Raw genomic sequence first — 11,562 nt, 5'->3', positions numbered from 1 at the left:
CCTCCTCCACCAGTGTAGATGTACTGAGTAACTTCCAAAGATTAGATTAGGAAAGAGGGAAATTGGTGCTTTATTGTGGAGAAACACGGTAAACACTACCTTAACTGCGTGATCAAGGCTAACATCACCAGTGATAAGTTCTGTTGCTATCTTGTCCCCTTGCTGTGATATGATGAGAAGGACATCACCTTCGCAGTCTCTTTCCCCAAACCCATAACCCGGCCCTGTCACATGAAAGATGTCAAATAAATCTAAATTGAAGGACAGTCTAAAAAATACATCACCTGTGCTCTTTCAAACTGTCAAAGCCATGCAAAACAAGGAAAGATTTGGAAATTGTCACAGATCGGATGAGATTCAGGAGATACGATAACGAAAGGCACTGTGATACCCTGGGCTGGATCTGGAACAGAGAAAAGACCCTGAGAGAAAAGCTGGTGAACTACAAATAAAGTCGGGAGTTTAGTTAATACCAGTGTACGCATGTGGGTTCTTAGTTTTATCGAACGTATCGTAGAAGTGTGAAAAATACAGATATTAGAGGGAACTGGGTGAGAGTATACAGAATCCTTCTCTTTTCAACTTTTCTGTAAATCGAGAATATTCCAACATAGAAAGTTTATCCAAAACAAAGACCTATGCCTATGCATATATAGCAACTTGGTGCATGGTGACGATGACACCCCTTTTTTGTCACAGGTTGGCCACCAGAACAGAGGTGTGGTGAAAACCACCGCTGAATCTCAGCCAAGTGGGAAGGGAAAGATTCCTATCAGCAGGGTCATCATTGGACGTGTAGATTCAGGCAAGTCCACCACTACTGGCCATCTGATCTACACATGTGGTGGGATCAACCAAAGAATCGTTGAAGAATTGAAAAGGAGGTTGCTGAGATGGGAAAGAGGCCCTTCAAGGTGCCTGGGTCTTGGATAAACTGAAAGCTGAACCTGAGTTGGTATCACCACTGATAGCTCTCCACAGAAACTGGAGACAAGTATTACGTGACCAGCGTTGATGTCCCAGGACACAGAGACTTTATCAAAAACGTGATCGTGGCACATCTCGAGCTGACTGTGGGATTGTTGCTGTGTCGGTGAATTTGAAGCAGTATCTCCAAGAACGGGCAGATCTGAGAGCGTGCCCTCAGGCTTACACACTGGGCGTGATGCAACTAATTGTCCGTGTTAACAAGGTGAATTTCTTCAGCCAGAAGAGGCATGTGGAAATCGCTAAGGAAGTCAGCACCTACATTTAAAAAGTTGGCTATAACCCTGACACGGTAGCCTCGGTGCCAATTTCTGGTTGGAATGGTGACAATGTGCCGGAGGCAAGTGCTAACATGCCTTGGTTCGAGGGGTGGAAAGTCACCCCCAAAGATGGCAATGCCCGTGGAACCACGCTGCCGGAAATTCTGTATTGCGTCTGCCACAACTCATCCAACTGGCAAGCTCTTTTGTCTGCCCCTCCAGGATGTCCACAAAATTGGAGGTGCTGGTACTGTCCCCGTGGACCTAGTGGAGTCTGGTGTTCTCGAACCTGAGATGGTGGTCGGTCACCTTTGCTCCAGTCAATATTACAGCTGAAGTCAAGTGTGTTGAAATGCACCATGAAGCTTTGCCAGGAGCTCTTCCCGGGGACAACAGGGACTTCAGTGCCAAGGACGTGTCTGTCAAAAATGTTCATCATGGCAACCTCACTGATGACAGCAAAAATGACCCACCAATCTAAGCAGCTGGTGGTGTGACCCAAGTGACTATCCTGAACCATCGAGGCCAAATCAGTGCTGGCTACACACCTGTGCTGGATGGTCGCGTAGCTCCCACTACTTTGTGAATGTGCTGAGCTGAAGGTGATTGATGGCTGTTCAGGGAAAAAGCTGGAAGATGGCTCCAAAGTCTTGAAATCAGTTGATGCAGCCATTGTTGATATGATTGCTGACAAATGCATGTGTGTTGAGAGCTTCTCTGACTACCCTCCTTTGCGTTATTTTGCTGTTCCTGACATGAGAGAGACGGTGATGTGGGTGCCATCAAAGCAGTGGCCAAGAAGGCTGCCGGAACTGGCAAGGTCACCAAGTCTGCCCAGAACATTCAGAAGGCTAAATGAATACAAACCTGAATACGTACCACCCCTAAATTAATCAGTGACGGGAGAACAGTCTCAGAACTGTTTGTCCCACTTAGCCATTTAAATTTGGTGCTAGGGGTACCTGCGTGGCTCAGTCAGTGAAGCGCCCAATTTTGATAAAAAGCAAGTACCGAGAAAAAACAACATAGGGCAGAAAATAAAGATGGCAGTGTCCAATCTGATTTCAAGGTTGGAGAGTTAGTGACATGCCCAACAGGTGCACATACCTCACTAGTAAATAATGGTGGTTAGATAAGAACAAAATAAAAATGGATTTTTTGGGGGGAGGGCACCTGGGTGGCTCAGTCGGTTAAGCGGAAGACTCTTGATTTCAGCTCAGGTCATGATCTCACAATCGTGGGATCAAGCCCCACGTCGAACTCTGTGCTGAGCGTGGAGCCTGCTTAAAATTCTCCCTCTCTCCCTCTGCCCCTCTCCCCTGCTCACTCTCTCTCGAAAACAAAAACAAAACATTTTCTTTCAATAAATGTGTGTTTTTTTCAAACAACTACTTAATTGTTGGAACATAAATACTTATTAAGTTTGGATCTAGCTACTTAACAAACAGAGCAGTTCAGATTTTTGTTTGTTTTGACCTAGAGGCTCTACGCAAAATCACGGAGACACTCAGGACACCATGAACTGAAAAAGTTCTGGAATCTCTGCTCTATACCCTTAATTGGAAATCACTTCTGTTGATTCTGAATTCCTGTCAATGGACTTGTGTTTGTTTTCCTTTTGGTAGCTTTACCCTTTTTCTTGGGAACGATAATTTAAATTAAAACCATTTTTTTTAATACCCATGTTCATTATTCACAGTAACCAATGTGGTGTAAGCCACCTAAGTTCCATGGATAGATGACTGGATAAACAAAATGTGGTGTGTCCATACAATGGAATATTAGCCCACATCAAAAAGAAGAGAAATTCCGACATTTGCTACAACATGGATGAACGTTGAAGACACTATACTAAGTGAAATAAGCGAGTCACAAAAGGGCAAATATTGTATGATTCCACTCATATGGGCTACCTAGAGTCGTCAAAGCATTAGGCACAGAAAGTAAAATGGGAATTGCCAAGGACTGAGGAGAGGGAAAATGGGGAGTTCGTGTTTAACGTGCATAGTATCTCACGGTTTTGGAGAATGAAAAAGTTCTGGAGGTGGATAGAAGTGATAGTGCTTAATACCACTAAACTATACCTTTAAAAATGGCTAAAATGGGGGCGCCTGGGTGGCGCAGTCGGTTAAGCGTCCGGCTTCAGCCAGGTCACGATCTCGCGGTCCGTGAGTTCGAGCCCCGCGTCAGGCTCTGGGCTGATGGCTCGGAGCCTGGAGCCTGTTTCCAATTCTGTGTCTCCCTCTCTCTCTGCCCCTCCCCCGTTCATGCTCTGTCTCTCTCTGTCCCAAAAATAAATTTAAAAAAAATAAATAAATAAATAAAAAAAAATAAAAATGGCTAAAATGTAAATGTTGTGTGATGTGTACTTTGCCACAATAAAAAAATTTATTTTTGGAGTTCATGGGCTCCTGTCACCATTACTAAGAAAAAAATTAAGATTCTAGCCTACAGAGGGCGCCATTGACAGTTCCTGGCGGCATTTCTTTGTCTGGCAAGCAGTAATTGAACCTCCTGAAGCTCCAGCTTTCTCCTTTCCCGGAGCCTGTGCAACAGTCCTGGGCCCCCCGGCCAATCCCTCACCTCCCTGAGACTTTTGCTGAAGGGTTTTTACTGCTGTTGACCAAGGGGGAAACCGACCATCCCCTTTTCTTCTTTAGGGGAGAGACGATGTCACTAGAGGTGGTAATGGGGTACATACATACGATGGAATGTTCCTCAGCCATGAGAAAGAAGGAAATGCTGACACATGCTAAGGCACGGATGAATCTTGAGGACATACTGCTACGTGAAATGGACCAGTCACAAAAGGGACAAATGCTGTATGATTCTGCTTATATGAGCATCTGAATTAGTCAAACTCCTAAAGACAGAAAGTAGAATAGTGATTGTCAGGCCCCGGGGGGGGGGGGGGAACGGGGAGTTAGTATTTAATGGGAATGGAGTTTCAGGGTTTCAAGATGGAGAGTTCTGGAGATGGAGGGAGAGACGGTTTCACAACTATGTGAACGTACTTGATGTCACTGAACTTTGCACTTACAAAATGGTTAAGACGTTAAATTTTATGTCATGTGCGTTTTATCACCACAAAAGTAATATCTATCTAAATATATTTATATCTATATCTACGGTGCCAGACCTTTGAAGCTTTGAAGAGCTGGTGTCAGATTTGGCTGCCATTTTGAAGGAAAGCCCAGTCCCAAGAACTCGGGTGTATCATCACAGAGGGTTGGGAACAGGGACACTTCCAGGCAGAGGAAGAGGGTGAGGAGGTGAGCCAAGCCTGAGGAGACTGACAGAGTAGATCAGAGGTGGGGGGAAGAGGGGAATAGTCAAAAACCAGAATTGGGGAGAGTGTCCTAGTCAGTTCACAGGAAAAGGAAAACTAAATTCTGCTAATTAAACCCATTCCAGGGTCCCACCAGGGGACCAGGGGCACTGTTATTGAAAGGAACAAGTTGGAAAACATTTTAATTATAGTCTAAGAAGGAAAAGTATATTTGATCACGAAGACATTCCCAGGGGTTCAAATGGGAATCAAACACTGTCTTCTGCTCAATAAATAATAATACACTAAGTCCATTAAATGGTTACACTTATTACCATGGCTACCACCTATAAGACCTCTACTCTGATTAGTCTTTCAGCTACATTAGCTCTAAACGGCACCACCTTCCACTAGAGTCCATACTGGCAGAGCTAGGATTCGAACCTGTGTGCGCAAACTCCGAGCACAAAACCCATACAATTCACCATTGCCTTAGGTTGTGCCAGCCTGCAGGGCAAGCTTAGTTTATGTGCTTCTTTCCAGCATACTACAGTTTCCTTCTATCAGCACACTTTCCTTTCTGATGGCAGAGAGCTAGGGAGGGAGGGTGCCTGGTCCCCAACAGGGAAGGGAGGAGGAGACAAGAGGGTGGAGAGGCGGTTAGGGGTCCCTGGAGCAGACTAGGGTCTCTCTCAGGCAGATCTGGCTTCCTGTAGCGCTTGCTAGAAGGCAGCAGGAAAGCCTTAGAGCTTCCATGGGAACCCAGCACCTTCACATCTTGCGGGGGAAGGGTCTGCTCCCCTTCAGGAACTGAGTTTACTGCTTTGCATGTTTGGGAATTTTCACCCTGAAAACTCCCACGGATCAGATTCCAATCAATCATCCACAATGCTCCAAGAACCCCCAGAAGTTTGCTTGTGCTGCTTTTCTTCTTTAAGAAAGAGAAAAAATATGATTCACATAGAAACAAACAGCATATACAAAAAAAAAAAAATGAATGAAAATATGTATTTGAGAAAACATCAAGGAATGTCAAGGAATCAGTATAGACTTAGCCCAATTTTCTGAAATTCCACATCTAATTTAAATAGGCTATGGGCTTTTAGAGCCACAATGGACTTTATGGTCCAAGCTTTTCATTTTGCAGATGTCGAACAATGAAGGCAGGGAGGTTAAATGCCTCCAGGCATGGCAATGTAGACATTATTGCCCTTGATGCCTTTGACTTTGAATGGACTGTCATACAGACATCAGTTCTGTGCACATATTCTTAAAGGCCTCCTTCCACAGGCTTCTGGGCCCAAACATTCCCTACATAACCTTCCTAGTGCACCCCCCAGCTTTCAGTTTTAGTGAGCAGCCTCTTTGCTATTGATGTGGCTCTTTGGTGCCAGCTCTATAAACAAACCACCATTTGTTGCTTTCTAAAAATAAGCCTTTTTAGCTCTGGACAACATTCGGCCTCACTCTGCTGAGCTGAAAGGTTGGTTTCTTTGAGGCTGACAAATGGTGGCTTATGTCTTCTGAGGACGGCTACAGCCTGTCTTTGTTCAAAGCCCAAAGCCTTACCTTGATGGCCGAGGAGAGAGGTCAGGCTCAGGACTGGAGTCTGAGCACATGGCACAAAAACAGCCTCCAAAATAGGCTTGCCTCCGTGGAGAGGGAAGTAGCCAGGGTCTCCAAAGGAAGGAAAATAGGAATGTTCCTTAGAGCTGGAAAGAAGGGGCAGGATTGCTTCAAAAGAAGAAGAAGAAAAAAGGCACGGAACTTACAATGTCCTGCACAGGTGCCTTTCACCCAGAATAAATGTGGCAGGTGCAGAAGCAGTTCTCACATGCGTGCAAGGAGGGTCAAGACTCTCCAATGGTGCCATGGCATAGAAAGGAACACTGTTACTCCATACCAGCATCCACCTGCTTCCTGTGTCTTTGTAGGTTTCTTTTAATGTTTATTTATTTATTTTGAAAGAGAGAGAGACTCCCAAGCGGGCTCCGCACTGACCGCACTGTCAGCGCAGAGCCTGATGCAGGGCTTGAACCCACAGACCGTGAGATCATGAGCTGAGCCAAAACCAAGAGTCAGACGCTTAACAGACTGAGTCACCCAGGTGCCCCCCACCCATGTTTGTCTTAATGCTCTGCTATCACGATCTTGAAACTCTTAATTATTTTTGAATACGAAGCCCTCGCTTTCATTTTGCATTAGACCAGTAAATGACGCAGTTAGTTGGTCCTGGTTAGTACATATCTCAAAGGGCTGCTGTGAGTATTGACATTTAAGGAGCACTGTTGTTTGGTTCATTCTCCTCGGACTACATTTGCTTTGATTCCGGCTCCCGCAATAGTGCTGAATTACCCAAGTGGCTGTGATTACTTGTGATTTTTAAAATTCCATCATAGGAGAAAGAGTTCAGGGGAAAATTATCTTGGTGGAAAGGTTGCTCTTCATGCCCCAGATTGATTTTTACAAGAGTTTCCTTGTCTTTGAAGTGCGTGCTTTCTTCCCATCTTCCTGTCCTTAGAGTTTATACGGTGCCCCAGGGTTGAGGTGTTTGTACGATATCTACAGAGAGGGAATGGGCATAGGCAGTAACTGGTTTCCATTTGGTTCGGGGCATAAAGGGACTTGGAAGTGTGGGGTCTAGAGAGGAAGATAAATGGAATTCTTTGATTTTCTTGCAAGATTCCAAAATTCTTCTTTTTAAAGTTTATTTATCTATTTTGAGAAGGGGGAGGGAAAGAGAGAGAGAGAGGGAGAGACAGCATCCCAAGCAGGCTCCATGGTGTCAGCACAGAGCCCGATGGAGGGCTCGAACCCACAAACTGTGAGGTCATGACCTGAGCTAAAATAAAGAGTTGGATACTTAGCCGACTGAGCCACCCAGGCATCCAAGCTTCCAAAATCCTTAAAGAGATCAGATTAGGACTACAGTCTGGTTTAACAGCAAGCAGCTTAAGGGCAAAGCCGAGGGCAGCTGGAGTTTCTCTTCAGGGTCCCTTGTCCCGTGTCCCACAGCCGCCTGGTCATCCAGCACTATCCACCCCCTCCCAATGCCTTTCCAATTTGGCCACTTGCCCCTTCTCTCTGCGCCCGCAAAGCCCCAGCCCAAAGCACAGCCATAGCCTCCTGGTGTCACTTCCCCATGGCCATCCCTCTCGGACCAACTCTGATGTTCTTGTTAGATTTGAAAACAACAACAACAGCCTTATGGAGATATAATTCACACACCATACAACTCACCCATTTAAAGCACACAGTTTTGATGGTTTTTGGAATACATTGTTAATTTTTTGAAGTTGGAAAAACCTATAGAATTTGCCATTTGAAGTGTACCATTCAGTGGTGTTAATTACACTCACAACGTTGTGCAACCATCACCACTATGTATTTCCAGAACTCTTTCATCACGACAAACAACAGCTCTGTACCCATGAAGCAATAACTCTCCATTCTGCCTTCTCCCAGTTCCTAGGAACCTCTACTTTGTCTCTGTGAATTTGCCTTTTCTAGATATTTCACGTAAGTGGAATCATACAATGTTTATCATCTTGCGTCTGGCTTAGTTTACCTGGTATAATGTTTTCAAGGTTCATCCATGTTGTAGCAGGTGCCAGAGGTCATTCCACTTTATGGCTAAATACTATTCCACATTTTCTTTATCCATTCATCTGATGGACACTAGGGTTGCCTCTGCCTCTGGGCTATTGTGAATAATGCTGCAGTGAATGGTGGCTTACAAGTACCTGTTTGAGTCCCTGTTTTCACTTCTTTGGTGTATAAAAATCCACGGACCCACTTTTGACTCCTGCAGTCCAGGGGCACTCAGCAGCCGGCCCAATGTTTTCCCAACGCACACCTGGTCACCTCCCTCACCGGCTAACAACCTTTTGGTGGCTTACGGTACCGATGGCAATGCTCACAAGGGCTTGGGGTAAAAATGGAAGTGCTCACCAAAGTCTCTGGGTCCCTGAGCTCTGGCTGCCAACAACCTGTCCGCCTCACCATGTCCGCCCTCTCATCTCTGCCCGGTTCCCTCTAAACTTTTCTCCATTCTTCTACGGAGCCATGCTCCTTTTGGATTTCACACATGCTGGCCCCTTTTTTTCTAAAATTTTCACCCTCCCAGACACCCAGCTTTGGCTAGCTGTGGCTTGGCCAACTCTTCTCATGTTACTCGCCTTACCTTAAAAACAAAACAAAGGAACAAACAAAACACGAGAAACAGACTCATAAATACAGGGAACAGATCAGTGGTTGCCGGAAGGGAGAGGGCTGGGGGTATGAGTGAAGTAGGTAAAGCTCATTAAAAGGTACAAACTCCCAGTTATAACATAAATCAGTCATGGAGATGAAAAGTACAGCACCGGGAATATAGTCGATAACACTGTAGCAACACAGGGGGACAGATGGCAACTATAGTTACCCCGGTGAGCCTTTTGTAACACACAGTATTGTCAAATCACTATGTTGTGCACCTGAAACTAACAAAACATGCTATGTCAACTATACTTCAATAAAACATTTTTTTTTTTTTTTAATTTAAAAAGCCCCTAACACCTCTCTCCCTCCCATTCGGCTCTACCTCTTTTGTTCCCTGGCCTCTTTTAGTTCCTGATTGTCCAATCACTGTCTTCCTGTCTGCAATAATGACTAATATGGACCAAGCATTTACTCGTTCCAGGCCCTGTCTTACCCATGTCACCTGTACCAACTAATTAAAGCATCACAAGTCTGAGACTTTACAGAGAAGGAAACCTGGGGGTGCACAGTTAGTAAGAGAGCCCACACTGGCATCTGGAAAGCCAGTTTATGCCTACAAGACAGTGGGGTCAGCCCCCCAGCTCTGTGGGAGCCAGGTTCTCTTCCTGTGCCAGCTTCCCCAGCACACAGCAGCTCACACCCAACCAGATGGGTGAACACATGGGATGGAAACTACATGAGGGACCTGGGTATTGAGCAAACGTTACTTACAGGGTGGCTGCTAAGTGCTATGCATCCCTACCTACCTTCCCACCTCAGTTTCCCCAACCTAGAACGTGCATACTAATAGTTACGTCCAAAAGTTATTGAGAAGGTCGAGTCCTTTTTTGAAATGTTAAAAAAAAAAAAAAAATTAAGGAGTCGCCACACCCAACGTGGGGCTCAAACTCACAACCCGGAGACCAGGAGTTACATGCTCTACCGACTGAGCCAGGCAGGCACCCCAAGAAGGCTGAGTATTTTAATATAGAATTTGAAACTCATCGTGCCTAGTAGAGTGGGTCCCCCTGAACGTACATGGAGGTTTAGCATTTGCCACCCCACCTCCTGGCAGGCAGGAAGGGGAGGGAAATACCAAGCCCTCTGACCTTGCTCCTGCTGGAGCACTGTGGGACTCCAGTCACCCAGCCCCGCCCCCGGATCCTTTCGCGTATCTCTACGAGGGTCCCACGGGTAGATCAGCGCGTCTTGGTTTTCTCTCTTCAGGCCTCCCCGCCGCCGTACTGTGCGGCCCTCACAGCGCATCTGGGAGCCCGCTGGGGCAGTGCGCCTGGTCCCGCCCTTGGGCCTCATTATCTACGTTTCCGCGTCAGGCCCGCCGAGAACTTGGCAGGGCCTCCCCGCGGTGTTCGGGAACACTTTGTGCCGAGCGCCCGCCCGCCCAGCCCTCCTCCCTGCCTCCCGCGTCTACTGGCCTGTCCGAGGGGGTTTGGGTCGCTGGAGCCCCAGGTACCCGTACCCCGCGCGAAGCCACGAGTCCACATGCCTTCCCACGCACTTGTCCTCTATGTACCCGAGTCCCGGCCACACAACCCGTTCCTCGCCCACGGGCTGGGCCTGGGTCACACTGCGCGTAATCGAGAGGTTCAGAAAGATGCGGTGGCCCATTTTAAAACAAAGCCCAATTATTAGCGCTCGGTGGCTATTTATGCCCGGCCAGTGTCAGATCCTCTGAGCGCTGCGGACAACCAGTACCCAAAGGAAGCGCACAGTCCCAACCAGAAGAAAGAAACGGGCTCTGGAGTCTTCTGACCCATTTTGAACCCCCCTCCCCCAACCCCGCGCTCGCCCACTCGTTCGCGTCCTGGCTGCGTTAGCTCCGGCAAAGCGCGGAGTCTCAGTCTCCTCTTCCAAGAAATGGGGAGAACTGTGCGTGCTTGGTGATTCTACTGCGAGGCGCGCAGCAGGTCGCAGGGACGTCGGTGCTGTAGTCACACACCTCCAAGACCCCACCTTCTCGCGGCCCCTGCCTCGGCCCCGCCCCGGGGGCTCCTGGGCTCAACCGGCGGCGCTGGCTCCGAAGTGCGTCACGGGCACCGGCCGCGCTCCTCCGGCAGCCAGGGCGAGGCTGGCACCGGGCCAGCGCGGGCCGGGCCAGGGGTGCCGGGCCGTCTCCGGGGCGGGGACCCAGGCGTGGAAGGCGCTCAAGTTGCGCGGCCCTCGGCGCGCTGTTGGGGGCGCCCTCCGCGGCGGGCAGCTCGCCAGGGACCGGCCTCCGCAGCCCGCCGGGCGCGCTAAGGCTGCACTTTCCCTTCGCCAACACCACCCCCCCCCCTCACCGGTTTCCTCCCGCGGGGCGGCAGCGGAGATTTCCTCTCGGGGAAACTACGCGGATCCTTCCCGGGGCTCCTCGCCCCGCCCCACTTCTCCGCCCCCTCCCCTTTGCTGGGGAGCCGGTACCGGCCTGCGCCGGGAAGAGGCTCTGGCAGCCTGAGCGGGAGGTGGCGGGGGGCCACGGAGCCGCTGGCCACTGACTCGCTTCGCCATGTGACGCTGCCCTCCGCCCAGGGACCCCCATCGAGCCCCCGGCCCGCGCCCGCGCTGGATCGCGCCGGGCACCATGCTTCTGCCGGGCCATGCGCGCCCGCCGCCCGCGCCGCAGCCCGCGCAGCATCCTGGACTCCGCAGGCAGGTAGAGCCTCCTGGGCAGCTCCTGCGCCTCTTCTACTGCACTGTCCTGGTCTGTTCCAAAGAGATCTCAGCGCTCACGGACTTCTCTGGTAAGAAGCGCCCTCCCTCGTCCTGCGCCCCCGGCGCCGCGCTGCGGTGCGCTCAGGTGATTCCTCG

General features: G+C 48.9%; 1 protein-coding gene and 1 pseudogene across 2 annotated transcripts in view; both read left to right on the top strand.

The window, feature by feature from the left end:
* Positions 1–676: 676 nt before the first annotated feature.
* Positions 677–2,924, top strand: LOC125921498 (putative elongation factor 1-alpha-like 3; annotated as a pseudogene).
* Positions 2,925–11,006: 8,082 nt separating this feature from the next.
* Positions 11,007–11,562, top strand: part of EVA1C (eva-1 homolog C) — a 77,583-nt gene continuing 77,027 nt past the window's right edge. For both annotated transcript variants that reach the window (XM_049627924.1, XM_049627923.1), the window contains exon 1: positions 11,007–11,495. In XM_049627924.1, coding sequence (XP_049483881.1) covers positions 11,336–11,495 — 160 coding nt within the window. In that variant the 5' untranslated portion in view covers positions 11,007–11,335. The remainder of the gene's footprint in view (positions 11,496–11,562) is intronic.

This window comes from Panthera uncia, chromosome C2, assembly GCF_023721935.1.
Source record: "Panthera uncia isolate 11264 chromosome C2, Puncia_PCG_1.0, whole genome shotgun sequence".
NCBI classification, from domain to species: Eukaryota; Metazoa; Chordata; class Mammalia; order Carnivora; family Felidae; genus Panthera; species Panthera uncia.
Note: the sequence above shows the minus strand (reverse complement) of the source record. Positions and strands in the feature narration are given on the sequence as shown.